Source organism: Anomaloglossus baeobatrachus, chromosome 3 (genome assembly GCF_048569485.1).
Source record: "Anomaloglossus baeobatrachus isolate aAnoBae1 chromosome 3, aAnoBae1.hap1, whole genome shotgun sequence".
NCBI lineage: Eukaryota > Metazoa > Chordata > Amphibia > Anura > Aromobatidae > Anomaloglossus > Anomaloglossus baeobatrachus.
Window position 1 is genome coordinate 260,023,491 of NC_134355.1, and position 20,097 is coordinate 260,043,587.

Below are 20,097 nucleotides of genomic sequence, written 5' to 3' on the forward strand. Positions count from 1 at the left end.
GAAGGCACTCATGTGTCTTGCGCAGCCATGCGGACCAAGTCCACGCTGTGTTTGTGGCATAGAGGTGCTAACCGTTCTTTCTTCCTCTGACATCTCCCCCAACCTCTTTCAACTGAAATTTGACCAAGGTCTCCCTCATCCGCTGAGTCTTCCATGTCCATGGACAGTTCGTCCTCCATTTCTTCATGTTCTCCTGCACCTTCCTCAACATTTCGCCTGCTACCATATGCCCTTGTTGATCCCTGTCCCCCATGGTCCCATGCCTGCTGTGTTGGTGATAATGAACGTCTGGACCTTGGTGATGTTGTTGTCCCTTGCGCATATGAATCCTCCTGTAGTTCCTCCCCTTCCTGTTGTGCCACACCCTGACTCCGAATAGTGTTTAGCGTGTGCTCCAGCATGTAAATGACTGGAATTGTCATGCTGATAATGGCATTGTCAGCGCTAAAAATATTCGTCGCCATGTCGAAACTGAGCAGAAGGGTGCATAGGTCCTTGATCTGAGACCACTCTATCAGGGTGATCTGCCCCACCTCTGCATCTCGTTGGCCCAGGCTATACGTCATGACGTATTGCACCAGGGCTCGGCGGTACTGCCACAGTCGCTGTAACATGTGGAGAGTCGAATTCCAGCGTGTCGCCACATCGCATTTCAGGCGATGAGCCGGCAGGCCAAAAGAGTTCTGGAGCGATGCAAGTCCCTCAGCTGCGGCGGTTGAACGGCGGAAGTGAGCAGACAGTTTTCGTGCCCTGGTCAGAAGGCCATCTAGGCCGGGATAGTGTGCTAAAAATTGCTGGACAACAAGGTTCAACACGTGAGCCATACAAGGCACGTGTGTCACCTTGCCCAGGCGAAGGGCCGCACCCAGGTTTGCAGCATTGTTGCACATGGCCTTACCAGGCTGCAGGTTGAGTGGAGACAACCATTTATTAAACTCGGACCGCAGAGCTGACCACAACTCCTCAGCTGTGTGACTCTTATTCCCAAGACATGTCAAGCTAAAGACCGCCTGATGCTTTTGCGCTCTGCTGCCAGCATAGTAATGAGGGGTGCGTGATTCCTTCTGCGCAGTGAGAATGCTGGTGGCCTGACCAGGCAGGCTTGGGGCGGCGGTGGAGGACACAGATGAGGTGGAGGAGGCAGAAGCAGTGGCGGAACTTGGACAGACAGAGGATTGACACACAAGTCTTGGGGACGGCAAGACTTGTGTAGCAGACCCTTCACCATCTATCACCATAGTTACCCAGTGCCCAGTCAGCGACATGTAACGTCCCTGTCCATGCTTACTGGTCCAAGTATCGGTGGTGAAATGCACCCGTTCACACACAGAGTTTCTCAAGGAAGCGGTGATGTTGTGTGCGACATGCTGGTGTAGCGCGGGCACACCTTTCTTAGAGAAGTAGTGGCGACTGGGCATCTGGTACTGGGGTACAGCGACAGACATAAGGTCTCTAAAATCCTGTGTGTCCACCAGGCGGAAAGGCAGCATTTCGGTAGCCAAGAGCTTACAGAGGGTTAAAGTCAACCTCTTAGCTTTGTCATGGGTCGCAGGAAATGGCCTTTTATTTGTCCACATCTGAGGGACAGAGATCTGGCTGCTGTGTGTAGACGGTGTTGAGTAGGGTGTCCCTGGAAAAATGCAGGTTTGTGAGGAAAGTGCAGGCGGAGACATGATGTTGCCTTCATCCAACGTTGGTGCTATCGATGTCTGAGAGAGCTGTACACACGCACTTGTTTCCCCTTCCAAACCAACTAACGACCTACCAAGCAAACTGCCTGTTGCGGTTACAGTGGTGGAAGTTGTGCGTGGAAAACCAGGTGTGACAGCTGTCCCCACAGTCCTAGAAGATGAAGAGCGCGCGGATGCACTGGAAGGGGCAGGCCGTGGATGGTTCGCTCCGCTAGGCTGCATTGCAGCACGGTGAGCTTCCCACTGGGACCTATGATATTTATTCATGTGACGATTCATGGAAGAAATTGTCAAACTGCTGAGGTTTTGACCTCTACTAACAGAATCACGACAAATTTTACACATCACATAATTTGGGCGATCTTTTTCTATGTCAAAAAAGGACCAGGCTAGGCAAGGCTTAGAAGGCATGCGACCTGCTGAGCCCCCCCGACTAGTGCTCAGAGGCAGAGTGGTGGCTGATGATGCATTTGTAGATGTGCTACAAGTGCTCCGACTCTGTCCAGGAAGGCACAAGGTAACTTCGTCGTCGGTTGCATCTTCCTCCACCACCTCTGTTGACCTCCTCGAGTGCCTGACTGTGGGTCGGGCCTAGAACTTCATCATCAATTGTTGTGTTTGCACTTCCCTCACCCTCAGACCGAGCCTCTTCTTGCCCTGACCGAATATTAAAGTTGTCATCACAATCTGGTATCTGCGTCTCATCGTCATCAGTATGTTCCTCATTGTCTATAACCACAGTTGTTACAGTTTGTGACAAAGGGTCAACATTATGCTCAGACACTTGGTCCTCACGGCCTGAATCAGAGTCACAAAGGTTCTGGGCATCACTGCAGACCATTTCCTGGTCTGTACTCACTGTAGCTTGGGAGCAGACCTCTCATTCCCAGGCTATAGTGTGACTGAACAGCTCTGCAGACTCAGCCATCTTAGTTCCACCATACTGTGCAGGGCTGATGGAGACTTCAGAGCTGGGAGAAAGCAAGTTTGATTGGGATGACAACTCAGAAAACTGGTGTTTTTTGGATGCGGTACTTGAAGTGGCTGAGAGGGAACTTGTTGGACCACTTGAGATCCATTCAAGCATTTTCCTTTTTTGGCCATCATCTACCTTTGTTCCTGTTGTTTGTGTCCGTAAAAAAGGGAGCACATCGGATTGTCCACGGTAAGTAGTAAACATCTTACTTTTGCTGGTAGATGGTCTATCTTCAGCAGATGTTAATGGAGCTTTGCCACCTTCCCCACGGACAAACCCTTTTTTTCCTTTTCCACCACGCCTCTTCCCCTTTCCACCAGCATCTGTCATTTTGCCACTCATGTTGATTGCGACAAGATTGTGCACTGAAAATGTGGTAGTAAAAATTGAGAGGTGGTGTAGATTGCAGCGGTGGTCTAGCTTTAACAGCAGAATAATAAAGAATAAATATCCCTGACAATGCAACTACGGCCCTTAAACTGGCAGCATAAATTGCTAGTATAATGGCTTAATAACAATGAGTTTGAGTGTGCAATGCAGGCAGACGTGCTGCAAATATCTTTGCACTACTGGGACAATACAGACGTCCAACAGCCACGTTTAGGATGCCACTAAGTTCACTCAGTGTTTGCTAGTATAATGGCTTAGTTATAATGAGTTTGAGTGTGCAATGCAGGCAGACGTGCTGCAAATATTTTTGCACTAGTGGGACTATACAGAAGTCCAATAGCCACGTTTAGGATGCCACTAAGTTCATTCAGTGTTTGCTAGTATAATGGCTTAGTTATAATGAGTTTGAGTGTGCAATGCAGGCAGATGTGCTGCAAATATCTTTGCACTAGTGGGACTATACAGAAGTCCAATAGCCACGTTTAGGATGCCACTAAGTTCACTCAGTGTTTGCTAGTATAATGGCTTAGTTATAATGAGTTTGAGTGTGCAATGCAGGCAGATGTGCTGCAAATATCTTTGCACTAGTGGGACTATACAGAAGTCCAATAGCCACGTTTAGGATGCCACTAGGTTCACTCAGTGTTTGCTAGTATAATGGCTTAGTAACAATGAGTTTGAGTGTGCAATGCAGGCAGACGTGCTGCAAATATCTTTGCACTAGTGGAACTATACAGAAGTCCAATAGCCACGTTTAGGATGCCACTAGGTTCACTCAGTGTTTGCTAGTATAATGGCTTAGTAACAATGAGTTTTAGTGTGCAATGCAGGCAGACGTGCTGCAAATATCTTTGCACTAGTAGGACTATACAGAAGTCCAATAGCCACGTTTAGGATGCCACTAAGTTCACTAAGTGTTTGCTAGTATAATGGCTTAGTTATAATGAGTTTAAGTGTGCAATGCAGGCAGACGTGCTGCAAATATCTTTGCACTAGTGGGACTATACAGAAGTCCAATAGCCACGTTTAGGATGCCACTAAGTTCACTCAGTGTTTGCTAGTATAATGGCTTAGTAACAATGAGTTTGAGTGTGCAATGCAGGCAGACGTGCTGCAAATATCTTTGCACTAGTGGGACTATACAGAAGTCCAATAGCCACGTTTAGGATGCCACTAAGTTCACTCAGTGTTTGCTAGTATAATGGCTTAGTTATAATGAGTTTGAGTGTGCAATGCAGGCAGAGGTGCTGCAAAAATCTTTGCACTAGTGGGACTATACAGAAAACCAATAGCCACGTTTAGGATGCCACTAGGTTCACTCAGTGTTTGCTAGTATAATGGCTTAGTAACAATGAGTTTGAGTGTGCAATGCAGGCAGACGTGCTGCAAATATCTTTGCACTAGTGGGACTATACAGAAGTCCAATAGCCACGTTTAGGATGCCACTAGGTTCACTCAGTGTTTGCTAGTATAATGGCTTAGTAACAATGAGTTTGAGTGTGCAATGCAGGCAGACGTGCTGCAAATATCTTTGCACTAGTGGGACTATACAGAAGTCCAATAGCCACGTTTAGGATGCCACTAAGTTCACTCAGTGTTTGCTAGTATAGGGGCTTAGTTATAATGAGTTTGAGTGTGCAATGCAGGCAGACGTGCTGCAAATATCTTTGCACTAGTGGGACTATACAGAAGTCCAATAACCTTGTTTAGGATGCCACTAGGTTCACTCAGTGTTTGCTAGTATAATGGCTTAGTTATAATGAGTTTGAGTGTGCAATGCAGGCAAACGTGCTGCAAATATATTTGCACTAGTGGGACTATACAGAAGTCCAATAGCCACGTTTAGGATGCCACTAGGTTCACTCAGTCTTTGCTAGTATAATGGCTTAGTAACAATGAGTTTGAGTGTGCAATGCAGGCAGACGTGCTGCAAATATCTTTGCACTAGTGGGACTATACAGAAGTCCAATAGCCACGTTTAGGATGCCACTAGGTTCACTCAGTGTTTGCTAGTATAATGGCTTAGTAACATTGAGTTTGAGTGTGCAATGCAGGCAGACGTGCTGCAAATATCTTTGCACTAGTGGGACTATACAGAAGTCCAATAGCCACGTTTAGTATGCCACTAAGTTCACTCAGTGTTTGCTAGTATAATGGCTTAGTTATAATGAGTTTGAGTGTGCAATGCAGGCAGACGTGCTGCAAATATCTTTGCACTAGTGAGACTATACAGAAGTCCAATAGCCACGTTTGAGATGCCACTAATAGCCACGTTTAGGATGCCACTAGGTTCACTCAGTGTTTGCTAGTATAATGGCTTAGTAACAATGAGTTTGAGTGTGCAATGCAGGCAGACGTGCTGCAAATATCTTTGCACTAGTGGGACTATACAGAAGTCCAATAGCCACGTTTAGGATGCCTTTAGGGTCACTCAGTGTTTGCTAGTATAATGGCTTAGAAACAATGAGTTTGAGTGTGCAATGCAGGCAGACGTGCTGCAAATATCTTTGCCCTAGTGGGACTATACAGAAGTCCAATAGCCACGTTTAGGATGCCACTAAGTTCACTCAGTGTTTGCTAGTATAATGGCTTAGTTATAATGAGTTTGAGTGTGCAATGCAGGCAGATGTGCTGCAAATATCTTTGCACTAGTGGGACTATACAGAAGTCCAATAGCCACGTTAAGGATGCCACTAAGTTCACTCAGTGTTTGCTAGTATAATGGCTTAGTTATAATGAGTTTGAGTGTGCAATGCAGGCAGACGTGCTGCAAATATCTTTGGACTAGTGGGACTATACAAAGTCCAATAGCCACGTTTAGGATGCCACTAAGTTCACTCAGTGTTTGCTAGTATAGGGGCTTAGTTATAATGAGTTTGAGTGTGCAATGCAGGTAGATGTGCTGCAAATATCTTTGCACTAGTGGGACTATACAGAAGTCCAATAGCCACGTTTAGGATGCCACTAAGTTCACTCAGTGTTTGCTAGTATAATGGCTTAGTTATAATGAGTTTGAGTGTGCAATGCAGGCAGACGTGCTGCAAATATCTTTGCACTAGTGGGACTATACAGAAGTCCAATAGCCTCGTTTAGGATGCCACTAAGTTCACTCAGTGTTTGCTAGTATAATGGCTTAGTAACAATGAGTTTGAGTGTGCAATGCAGGCAGAGGTGCTGCAAATATCTTTGCACTAGTGGGACTATACAGAAGTCCAATAGCCATGTTTAGTATGCCACTAAGTTCACTCAGTGTTTGCTAGTATAATGGCTTAGTTATAATGAGTTTGAGTGTGCAATGCAGGCAGACATGCTGCAAATATCTTTGCACTAGTGGGACTATACAGAAGTCCAATAGCTACGTTTAGGATGCCACTAAGTTCACTCAGTGTTTGCTAGTATAATGGCTTAGTAACAATGAGCTTGAGTGTGCAATGCAGGCAGACATGCTGCAAATATCTTTGCACTAGTGGGACTATACAGAAATCCAATAGCCACGTTTAGGATGCCACTAGGTTCACTCAGTGTTTGCTAGTATAATGGCTTAGTAACAATGAGTTTGAGTGTGCAATGCAGGCAGACGTGCTGCAAATATCTTTGCACTAGTGGGACTATACAGAAGTGCAATAGCCACGTTTAGGATGCCACTAGGTTCACTCAGTGTTTGCTAGTATAATAGCTTAGTTATAATGAGTTTGAGTGTGCAATGCAGGCAGATGTGCTGCAAATATCTTTGCACTAGTGGGACTATACAGAAGTCCAATAGCCACGTTAAGGATGTCACTAAGTTCACTCAGTGTTTGCTAGTATAATGGCTTAGTAACAATGAGTTTGAGTGTGCAATGCAGGCAGAGGTGCTGCAAATATCTTTGCACTAGTGGGACTATACAGAAGTCCAATAGCCACGTTTAGGATGCCACTAAGTTCACTCAGTGTTTGCTAGTATAATGGCTTAGTTATAATGAGTTGGAGTGTGCAATGCAGGCAGACGTGCTGCAAATATCTTTGCACTAGTGGGACTATACAGAAGTCCAATAGCCACGTTTAGGATGCCACTAAGTTCACTCAGTGTTTGCCAGTATAATGGCTTAGTATCAATGAGTTGGAGTGTGCAAAGGGCAGGAGGGTACAGTGGCAGGGTTGTGGGTCTCTGGGTAGAGGAAAGGAAGCCTGCCTTTCTATCCCTCCTAATGGGGAAATGCAGCGAGGAAATCCCTGACCTTAGCTACACAGACGCTGTCATCTTGTGTAGCTGTTAAACTCTGTTTTAAACTCTGTCACCTATGGCTCTGACCCTGCCGGTATGAGCCCTTAAAAGGACTGATAGAAAGTGCTATCCCTATTCTGTACAGCACTGTGTATGGAGCGTACACAGCAGTATCGGCGATAGGAGCTGCGCCAGTGATGTCTGACACCAAGGACGCAGAAGAGATAATGGTGTCCGGACGGGCAGATACTCGTTTTTATAATGCAGGGACATGTGACATGGACATCCTATCACACATGCCGTTGCTTCTCTGGCTAAAAGTCCACTTAGCTGTGTGTGTGTCTGGGATTGGCTGACATGCTGGCCCGCCCCACTACACGCGCGCGCTTAGGGAAGGAAGACAAGGGAAAAAAAAAAAAATGGCATTATTATGGCCATTATACATACAGCAGTGATCTGAATGCGCTGTTCCCGCACACTATACACTGAAATGTCATAATAGTGTGAGTCACAGAGTGACTTATACTATTACAGCGGAAAGCCAGCTAGGAATTAGCTGTTTTTTTTGCTGCTAGAACCATTCTCGAATTTATCTAGAACTATCGAGCTTTAGCAAAAAAGCTCGAGTTCTAGTTTGATCTAGAACAGCCCCCAAAATCACTCGAGCCGCGAACTGGAGAACCTCGAACCGCGAACCGCGCTCAACTCTAAATATGAGATTACAATATTGATAATTTATGGCTATAAGAAAAAGAGAAATCAAGATAATGAGGCCAGTGGAAATGGACATTAGATTTCATAGCCATAAAATTACTTATGTTTATCTGTAAAACTAACTGTACATTAATTGAAAATAATGTATAAAGTATTTGTTCTTTTTTATACTCATTTTGGGTTTCTTTTGCTAAAATATGAAGAAAATAACATTTTTGTTGATGTTCATGTCTTTAAGTGTATGCAAATGTTTATCTAAAGTAATGCTTTTCATACACTGATGATTGGAAGTTTGTAAGCTCTTCAGAAATTTCCATATTTCTGCATAAATGTGACCTTAAACAAAATCAGATTTTCCACACAAATCCCAAAAGTGTATAAAGAGAATCAGACAAAAACAACTAAATCTAGTATTTTGTATTATGTCCATGATTTTCAAGGACAGTCACCAAGTCTTCTAGGCAACATATTGCAACAACCGATCTTTTTCCATTCTTCAAGAATGATTTGTTTAGAGCTCGGATCCTGGATGACAGGTGATGCTCAACCTGTCTCTTCAGAATTCCCTATAGCTGTTTTGGTGGTTGGGCTCAGATCAGCAGATATGCTTAGCCTCCAGATCACTTTCACCCTGTTTTTCTTCAGAAATGCAACACTGGTCTAAAATGTGTGTTTTGTTATTATGGAAAAGTGCACATCTATCAAGCGCACAGAGCGATGTTTGCACCAACTCTTTCAAGATAGAGCTGTACATCTGTGAATTTATAATCTATGAAATGTAGCTGATCCACACCAGCAGCACTCATACAGCCCCACATAAGGACACTTTGACCACCGTGTTTTACTATAGCTGTAATCCATCTTTCTGTGTACTCCTTACCTTTATAATACAGTTTTAAGCCATCTGTTCCAAAATTATTATTTTGGCATCCAAATGCCAAAGTATAGAGTCCCGGTAGTATTCATATTTTTCATCATGAGCCCTGGAAAATTGTAGGTGGGCTTTATGTGCATGAGCTTTAGGTCAGGCTTCCTCAATGGATAGACCCAAACATGTCATTTCTCTGCAGTGTACTCCATTTCATGTCAAGGGAAGCACCCACCCTGGTGTGACTTTCTACTTCTTTATCTAACTGCAGTTAACTTCCACGTAAGTTTTCTTCAACCCTTCTCATCAGAGATTCTACTGTTTAAGCATTAACTTCCATGTTGGGCCTGGATGTCTCTGTGTATGGTTGCAGTTCCATGAATAATTTTTTCTTATCACTTTTGCTACAGTATTATGGCTAAGTAAAGTTTTGCTGATCTTCTTGCAGCCTTCACCTTTCATGTGTAAAGAAATTATTTTCTTTATGAGGTATTGCAACATTTGTCTTCTTCTAAGTAAGGACTATTTATGCTATTCAGGTGTACTAAAAAAGACTGTTTCTGACTATGCATTTATGCTGAATCAAGCCGTTTCATTATGAAGCTGGAGAGTTTATGAAGGACAATTAAATTTACTTGTTTTTGGTAATTAAAGTCCTGTGTTTGTGCATTACCAAGTGGCTACCAGAGAGTCGAAAACACCAATATATATATATATACTGTATCTACAGTCATGGCCAAAAGTTTTGAGAATGACACCAAAATTATATTTTCACATGATTTGTTGCCCTCTGGTTTTTAATTGTGTTTGTCTGATGTTTACATCACATACAGAAATATAATTGCAATCATATTATGAGTACCAAAAGGTAATATTGACAGTTAGAATGAGTTAATGCAGCAAGTCAATATTTGTAGTGTTGACCCTTCTTCTTCAGGACCTCTGCAATTCTCCCTGGCATGCTCTCAATCAACTTCTGGATCAAATCCTGACTGATAGCTGTCCATTCTTGCATAAGCAATGCTTGCATTTTGCCAGAATTTGTTGTTTTTTGTTTGTCCACCCGTCTCTTGATGATTGCCCACAAGTTCTCAATGGGATTAAGATCTGGGGAGTTTCCTGGCCATGGACCCAAAATCTCTATGTTTTGTTCCATGACCCATTTAGTGATCACCTTTGCTTTATGGCGAAGTGCTCCATCATGCTGGAAAAGGCATTGTTGGGCGCCAAACTGCTCTTGGACAGTTGGGAGAAGTTGCTCTTGGAGGACATTCTGGTACCATTCTTTATTCATGGCTGTGTTTTTAGGCAAGAGTGTGAGTGAGCAGATTCCCTTGGCTGAGAAGCAACCCCACACATAAATCGTTTCAGGATGCTTAACAGTTGGCATGAGACAAGACTGGTGGTAGCGCTCACCTCTTCTTCTCCTAATAAGCTGTTTCCAGATGTCCCAAACAATCGAAAAGGGGATTCATCTGAGAAAATGACTCAAAATACCCCAGTCCTCAGCAGTCCTCTCCCTGTACCTTTTGCAGAATATCAGTCGGTCCCTGATGTTTTTTCTGGAGAGAAGTGGCTTCTTTGCTGCCCTCCTTGAAACCAGGCCTTGCTCAAGCAGTCTCCGCCTCACAGTGCATGCAGAAGCACTCACACCAGCCTGCTGCCATTGCTGAGCTAGCTCGGCACTGCTGGTAGTCCAATCCCACAGCTGAAACAGTTTTAAGATACGGTCCTGGCGTTTGCTGGTCCTTCTTGGGCGCCCTGGAGCCTTTTTGGCAACAATGGAAGCTCTCTCCTTGAAGTTCTTGATGATGCGATAGATTGTTGACTGAAGTGCAATCTTTGTAGCTGCGATACTCTTCCCTGTTAGGCTAGTTTTGTGCAGAGCAATGATGGCTGCACGTGTTTGTTTAGAGATAACCATGGTTAACTGAAAAGAAACAATGATACCAAGCACCAGCCTCCTTTTAAATTGTCCAGTGGTGTCATTCTTACTTAATAATGACTGATTGATCGCCAGCCCTGTCCTCATCAACACCCACACCTGTGTTAATGGAACAATCACTAAAACAATGTTAGCTGCTCCTTTTAAGGCAGGAATGCAATGATGTTGAAATGTGTTTTGGGGGTTAAAGTTCATTTTCTTAGCCAATATTGACTTTGCAAGTAATTGCTTTTAAGCTGATCCCTCTTTATGACATTCTGGAGTATATGCAAATTGCCATTAGAAAAACTTAAGCAGTAGACTTTGTAAAAATTAATATTTGTAGCATTCTCAAAACTTTTGGCCATGACTGTGTATATATATAATTGCCTTTTTCTGTCTGTCTGCCTTGCTCCAAAATGACGTCATTACAGTGACAACCGTCACATTGGTCGCTCAGCTCGGCCCGGTCCCCCCCTCGCATGCATTGGCTGCTCAGCTCAGCCCCGCCCCTGCACGCATTGGTCGCTTGGTCCGCCCCCCACACACATTGGCCGCTCGGCCCCACCCCCTGCACACGTTGCCCGCTCATCCCCGTCCCCCGCACATGTTGGCCTCTCGGCCCCGCCCCTGCACATATTGGGTACCTATACACCTCCCCCCGCACACATTGGGCACCTATACACCTCCCCCCAGGACTACTCCACCTATTATACACCTCCCTCCAGGACTACTCAACCTATTAGACACCTCCCCCCAGGACTACTCCACCTATTAGACACCTCCCCACAGGACTACTCCACCTATTAGACACCTCCCCCAGGACTACTCCATCTATTAGACACTTCCCCCCAGGACTACTCCTCCTATTAGACTCCTCTCCCCCCAGGACTACTCCTTCTATTAGACTCCTCTTCCCCCAGGACTACTCCTCCTATTATACTCCTCTCCCCCCAGGACTACTCCTCCTATTATCCTCCTCTCCCCCCAGGACTACTCCTCCTATTATACTCCTCTCCCCCCAGGACTACTACTCCTATTATACTCTTCTCCCCCCAGGACTACTCCTTCTATTATACTCCTCTCCATCCAGGACTACTCCTCCTATTATACTCCTCACCCCGCAGGACTACTCCTCCTATTATACTCCTCACCTCTAGGACTACTCCTCCTATTATACTCCTCACCTCCAGGACTACTCCTCCTATTATACTCCTCTCTCCCCAGGACTACTCCTCCTATTATTCTCCTCTCCCCCAGGAATAATCCTATTATACTCCTCTCCCCCCAGGACTACTCCTCCTATTATACTCCTCTCTCCCCAGGACTCCTCCTCCTATTATACTCCTCCTATTTAGTCCTCCTATTATACTTCTCTCTGAGGGGTGCGCAGCATGGGGGATGGAGCACAATGGGGGGTGTGCAGCATGGGGGGATGAAGCACGATGGGGGGTGTACAGCATGGGGGGATGAAGCACGATGGGGGGTGCGCGGCATGGGGGGATGAAGCATAATAGGGGTGTGCAGTATGGGGGATGGAGCACGATGGGGGTGCACACCTCCCCCCAAAACACACACACACACCGCCACACTCACACCGCACAACACACCACACACACACTGGGAGCCACAAACACCGCCCTACACAGACACCCACACACACAGACAATGCCGCACACACACAACACCCAACACACAAAAACCGTGGAACACACAAATATATGCACACACCGCGCAACACACACACTGCACAAAACATACCTCCCCCAAAACACACACACGCACCCCACACACACACCCACATAAACCGCGCAACACACACAGCACCACACACAGACACTGCTGAAGACACACAGCGCTGCACAAACAACGCAACACACACAACGCAACACACAAACAACACCGCTCTCACACACCCCCACACCCAGACAACACCCAGAACATTTACAGCGCCCTACACAAACACTTGCCAACTACACACAACAACATCTATATATATATAACAAAAATCATACATTAACTATACAATAAATTCTAGATTACTCGATGCGTTAGAATCTGGCCACCTTCTAGTATATATATATATATATATATATATATATACATACACAAATACACTGGAGACAATGGAGGTCAAAATTAAAACACAACATACAATTATACAATTTCCCAAATGTTGCGGTCATTGTGTAGTCCTATGTGATATATCCTAACATGATTAAACTAGCAGTATTTTAAGCTTATTTCATAAATTTTATTTACTCTAAAGCACATAATAAAAATGTAAATGAGATAAATGAAAAAGAACACTGATCAAAATTAGAGAACACTTTCAGATACCTGCAAGGTATTGGTGTTAATCTAGCCCCTGGTGCTAATTTTCTTAATAATCTGACAAACCCTATTTAACTGGTAGCCTAACTTTCCAGTTTGCACTGACTTTGCAAAAATGGTGTGCCACTCCAAAGTGACTGAAACCCTCTGGCAGCAGGTTGTTCAGATGAAGGCCAAAGGCGTGACCCGATCAGCCATAGCAAGAGAAGTTGGTCATTCCAAGTCTGTGATTTTGAGAATATTGCATCTTTACGTTACAAACTCTTTCAAGTTCCCCAAGAACACTGTTCGCCCTCAAAAGACAAATGCAAGAGAGATATAATATATACAGTACAGACCAAAAGTTTGGATACACCTTCTCATCTCTAGAACAACTGTTAAGAAGAGACTTTGTGAAGCAGGCCTTCATGGTAAAATAGCTGCTAGGAAACCACTTCTAAGGACAGGCAACAAGCAGAAGAGACTTGTTTGGGCTAGAGAACACAATGAATGGACATTAGACCAGTGGAAATCTGTGCTTTGGTATGATGAGTCCAAATTTGAGATCTTTGGATCCAACCACCGTGTCCTTGTAGAAAAGGTGAACGGATGGATTCTACATGGCTGGTTCCCACCGTGAAGCATGGAGAAGGAGGTGTGATGGTGTTGGACTGCTTTGCTGGTGACACTGTTGGGGATTTATTAAAAATTAAAGGCATACAGAACCAGCATGCCTACCACAGCATCTTGCAGCGGCGTGCTATTCCATCCGGTTTGCGTTTAGTTGGACCATCATTTATTTTTCAACAGGACAATGACCCCAAACACACCTCCAGGCTGTGTAAGGGCTATTTGACTAAGAAGGAGAGTGATGGGGTGCTACGCCAGATGACGTGGTCTCCACAGTCACCAGACCTGAACCCAATCAAGATGGTTTGGGGGTGAGCTGGACCTCAGAGTGAAGGCAAAAGGGACAACAAGTGCTAAGCATCTCTGGGAACTCCTTTAAGACTGTTGGAAAACCATTTCCGGTGACTACCTCTTGAAGGTCATCAAGAGAATGCCAAGAGTGTGCAAAGCAGTAATGAAAGCAAAAACTGGCTACTTTGAAGACCCTAGAATATAAGACATATTTTCAGTTGTTTTACACTTTTTTAAGCATTTAATTCAACATGTTTTAATTCATAGTTTTGATGCCTTCAATGTGAATCTATAAATTTCAGAGTCCTGAAAATAAAGAAAACTCTTTGAATTAGAAGGTGTGTCCAAACTTTTGGTCTGTACTGTATATATATAATCCAAAGAATCTCCATGGGTAATTGTTTCAACACTGCAACTGGAATTGCTCGGCAGTTCAGCACTAAACAGGGTAAGGATTTGTCTCTTCATACAGTGTCAGGATGTTTAAGAGCATTTGGACTCAAAGCCCACTCTGCAGTGAGCAAATTTCTCCTTAGCAGAAAGAATTTAAAGGCTATACTCACCTTTGGTGAAGAGCATGTTGTGTGGACAGAGAAGAAGTGGTCCACAGTTCAATTTAGTGATGAAAGCAAGTTTAATTTTTTTGAGTCTGATGGGAAACATGTTTATTGACAAACTGGGAAAAGACTGAACCCAAAGTGTGTTAAGAAATCAGTGAAAGGTGGTGGAGGAAGTGTCATGGTTTGGGGAATACTTTCGCAGCAGGAGTTGGACCTCTCATACAGCTACATGGCAGAGCGAATGCAAGTGTGTGTCAAAACCTTCTTCAACAACATGTGGTACCTTACTTGCGTTCATCACTCAATCAGCCAGCAATTTTCATGCAGGACAATGCCCCCTGTCATACAGAAAAATGGGTAAAGCAGTTCCTTAAAACAGAAAACATTGAAACAATAAAAAATGGCCAGCAGAAAGTCTTTATGTAAACCCAATAGAAAACCTCTGGAAAATCCTTGGTGACAAAGTTATGGCCAAGAAACCCACAACAGTCAAAGAACTATGGAATAGACTAGAAGAGTGGGCCAAAATTACAGCAGAGCAGTGTGAGAGACTAGTGATGTCCTGTGGCCGCAGATGTGCTGAAGTCATTCAAAACAAAGGCCTGTACATTTTCTACTGATTGGAGACTGTTATTACCTTTAGAAAATTTAGTTATAATCTTTCTCTATGTTACAGTCATTGCTGTTCTCTAATTATGATCATCATGCTTTGGGCAAAATAAAGGTTTTATGTTGATAAACTTTGGATCTTTTGTAAAACACTGCTCTAATGGCATGGTGTACCCCTTACAAAAAAAACTTCAAATGTTGTCAATGAAATTACATTATTTCGTGAGAAAAGAAAGTGATCATACATTGTTTTTTTATTTTGATCTTCAGTGTATATAGTTGCAATAACCTTTACTTTTATGTACTTTCAAACTGTCCAATAACACAACGTCATGCTGTCATACTACTTAAAATAGATATAGTTTAAAATCATGGTTGTTTAAAAGTCACTCTTTCACCACTCTGATGCTACATTTATTCTGCTAACTCCATCCACTCCCCATACCACTGTGATTGTTTCTCTTCAACTTGCTTTTCTCAGTGATGATAGAGGTGACATGCAGCCCCTGTGTTGGTACTAGTTACCTAGTTACTGTATTCATTACTGTTTAGCAACAATCAGGATACATAATTTCATAGTGTACTTTTTTGAAAATGTATATATATATATATATATTGCTGTAACATATGCTTTTTACCCAGGAACATTTGGTTTAAATTAATAGTCATAATTTAAAAACAAAAGTAGCTTTACGTAAAACATGACATACCAAAAAAATACAAAAAACACAGAGTCAAAAGCGCAATACAAGTCCAGAAGAAAACAGACTCAAAAACACAATGAAAAATTTCAGGGAAGGGTGACACATAATAATTTTTTCAAAAAGTAATTAAATGCTTATTCTATAGTCATTTTATTAACTATTGTAAATGAAAATGCAAATACTGACTTTAATATTGTTCTTTTTACAGATGGAAACTCGAAAACGTCTGGCAAAAATCGTTCTGGTGTTTGTTGGCTGCTTTGCACTCTGCTGGTTTCCAAACCACGTTTTATATATGTACCGATCTTTCAACTACAATGAAATTGATCCTTCTTTGGGCCATATGATTATCACATTAGTGGCTCGTGTCTTAAGCTTTTCTAACTCCTGTGTAAATCCTTTTGCACTCTACCTACTAAGCGAAAGTTTTAGAAGACACTTTAACAGCCAACTGTGCTGTCGTAGAAAGAAGCGTCACCAACGGTCTACCAGCTATTTGCTTAATTCCTCTAATGTCCGAATGACTTCTCTGAAGAGTAATATTAAGAATACAGTGACCAGCACCTCACTGCTTAATGGTCAAAGTCGGCAAGAAGCATCATTGTAATTATTCTATAAATAACAAACCTATCTATTTTAGATAAACTTGATTGTAGTATGTTTTGTGATGGTATTTAGTTAATGTTGAAAATGGTTCATATTTTTTTTTAACTAGTAGACTATATTAATTTGGTTGAAATGGCAAAAATGTTAGGATTTATTTGTTTCTTTTATGGTTCAGTGGGATTACATAAATACTAGAGATGAGAAAATACTACCATGCTTGAGTATAAATGAAGTCAATAGAAATCTCTAGCATCTTTCCAACAATCTTCCAGAAAAATGCTCGAGTCCCCCATTGGCTTCCATTATATTTGGGTGCTCGAGTCATTCCCACTTGAGCATCCAACTGCTCGTTACAAATACCGAGCACCCGAGCATGGTAGTGCTCATTCATCACTAATAAATACAGATAGAAGTGCTGAGCAGGTATAAAATAAAGGCCAGTACCAATATACTGTTTTTGGAATTCATGTTTAATATTGCTTTTGGAAACTACTGAACTGGGAAAATGTAAGTGAACACCTTATGTACATGCATTTACTAAGTAGTCAAATTTCCATGTCTTCTTTTTTTGCATAAATCATGTATAAGTTAAAAAATTAGCATCTTGCTCTTTGAATTTAGTTATATTAAGTAAACATGGCCAATAAATCACAAACAAAACAAAACAAGGCCGACTTTTAGCTTTAGTCCTAGGAAAAATCATTTAGGGATCACAATTTTCGATGTGTGAGTTAAGATCTCCCAATTCATTTTTGGTGATATTTTGACATGGCTTATTTTTAATGCACAAAAAACGAGCTCTTTGTAGCAAACTGAAATTTTTTTTGTTTGTTTTTCTTTTGTTTTTTTTTAAATCTCGTGAACTTGTCCGTAAACTGACCTGGGCTATGTTTTTGTAAATCTACCACATGCCAACTTATCTTGTGGATACACTTAGTTTTATGTGTGGATTTCATCATAGAATTGCATTGTATACAGAAAATCCACAAGTAAAAAACGCACATGCATTCTTAGTGCATTTCTGCAGAGGAAATGCACTAAAAGCACATGCAATCCATACATGACTATATCAAAGTTTTATCAAAACCAAATACCAGGGAAAATCAAAGCAAAAGAATCTTTATTTAAGACATGATATACCAGAAAAAAGACAAAAAATGCAGTTTAAAAAGTGCAATAAAAGAACATGTAGAAAAAACACTCAAAGCGCAATGAAACATTACAGATTACCTAACAAAGCTATTTGGTACAGAAAATCTGCAACATCAAAAACTCACTAAATTCTCATCATGGGAATGTACCTTAACAATTTGTCAAGTTAATTTTTAATATGCTGCCCCTCCATCTTCCTACGCCTGTCCTCTGCTTTGATTTTTATGAGCAGCAGCATGCCTCAGTAATGTGAAGATCTGTCTTCACTGAGTACTGATTGTATACATGAATTGAGAGTGGATCACATATTACTGTTTAAAGTTAAGAAGTTACACATTCATAAGTTTTCAAATTATTTATTATATCATAGAAAAAAAAAAATTTTATGCATGCACAATGCCATCGAATCTAATAGGGTTTCTAATTAGAACAATTAAATTGAGCTTTCATTCCTAATTCACCAGTACGTGATCGTCGTGTGATGCGCTGGAGCTGACCTGGACATGGCAACTCAATCTTCACGTCTACCATTCATCTATCTAGTCCTATGCAGAGCTAGAAATATCTCTGTTTATTTCTTATTCTTTCTTGGATGTAATTTAGTTTTCTGAATTTTCTGCTCTATATTGTAATGAATGTAGTCAACAAACAAAAAGCAGCACAACGATTTCTATTTTATTCTAGTTTAAAAACTTGAATTTTCGAGCTGATAGGCAATCCTCAAGACCTTTTTATAATTCGATCCCTGGAGGTGTTATTTTTTATTGTATTATCTGGGTTATCCAAATGATTTTACAGTACATTTACAATCATTAATGTTTATAAATAACTAAATTAACCCAGTATCACTAGCACATTCAGTTCCAATAATTTTCTCAGTAACAAAAGTAATTTTTCATAGAATATATTATTAAATACTTCCTTTTACAGCCCCGATTCTAACACAATTTGAATGATGTGTAAAATGCAAAGAAAACAAGAAGGCAATGATTTGTAAATCTCTTATAGTCATATTTGTTTAATAGTAGAGGATAGAACATAGATCAGCAGATGAAAGCTAGAGATTTTTTCATTTCATTTGGAAAAAAAATAATTATGAATCAATAACATTAAAATGTGTATAAAAAAAGTTGGCATGGAACGATACCTACCATTGTGTAGTATTCTCTCTTTTCTTTCTTATAATTATGTATAAACATCTGGGGAGTGAGGAAACCAATTGGTGGAATATTGGGAGAGGAATGATGTCCCATAATTGTCTAATGTAGGCTTCTAGCAGCATAACAGCCTTGTGAATAATTAACCCGACTTTTTGTTGCATAATATGACAGATATTTATTATTAGTGAAAGGTCTGTACTGCAGGCAGAAGAGTTCATCACCCAAACACTTCTTCTGTAAAGCAATGATGTTGTGATGGTGCAGTATGTGATTTAGCATGTCTAGAAGAAATATGCAAGGCCTTCCCAGTAACTGATGTTGTCTGGATGGAATCAAATGCTCAACATTGATAGTTCTCTTTAAAATGTTCAAGATGTAAGCTGTGCATGCAATGGGGACAAATGCAACCTCATAACATCAGAGCTGAAATATCTTGAACTGTTCTCTGATAACAAGCTGGATGGTCCCCCTCCAATTAAGTGCACAGGACACAACATCTATGATTTCCACAAATAACTTAAATTTTCCTTCATCTGATCATAATAAAGTGTACCATTTTGCCTCACTGTATTTTAACCCCTTCAAGACCTTGGACGGATCTATCCGTCCAGGATCGTGTCCCGTTAAGCCCCGCCCCCTGCCGCGGGCAGGCGGCGTGGATCGGCACACATATCAGCTGTTTTCAACAGCTGACATGTGTGCCTGCTAGCCGCGGGTGGAATCGCTTCCACCCGCGGCCATTAACCCCTTAAATCTTGCTGCCAAAGTCTGGCAGCAAGATTTAAATGCGCGCGGCCATGTTTGTTACTCACCGCCGCCCCCACCGGAAGTCACGTGTGTTATCACGTGACTATCGGTGGTTGCCATCGTAGCACAGGGTCATGTGATGACGCCTGCTGCTACGATGTTTCACTTTCATTTTCCCTCGGCCGAGAGCAGAGGGAAAACCAAAGTGACTGAATCTGCTGATTACAGCGGTATAGCTGTGATCAGCAGATAGCGATCAGCAATCGGATTGCTGATCGCTATAGCCCCCTAGGGGGACTAGTAAAATAAAAAAAAAAAGTAAAAAAAAAAGTTTTAAAAAATAAAAAAAAAACAAAAAACCTAAAAGTTCAAATCACCCCCCTTTCCCCCCATTGAAAATTAAAGGGTTAAAAAAGAAATAAATATACACATATTTGGTATCGCCGTGTTCAGAAATGCCCGATCTATCAAAATATAAAATCAATTAATCTGATTGGTAAACGGCGTAGTCGCAAAAAAATTCCAAACGCCAAAATTACGTTTTTTGGTCGCCGCAAG

At 42.0% G+C, this 20,097-nt stretch overlaps 1 protein-coding gene across 1 annotated transcript in view; it reads left to right on the plus strand.

The window, feature by feature from the left end:
• Positions 1–19,464, plus strand: part of NMBR (neuromedin B receptor) — a 614,661-nt gene extending 595,197 nt beyond the window's left edge. The window contains exon 3 of the mRNA XM_075338240.1: positions 16,083–19,464. Within this exon, the coding sequence (XP_075194355.1) occupies positions 16,083–16,481 (399 nt within the window). The 3' untranslated portion in view covers positions 16,482–19,464. The remainder of the gene's footprint in view (positions 1–16,082) is intronic.
• Positions 19,465–20,097: the final 633 nt, after the last annotated feature.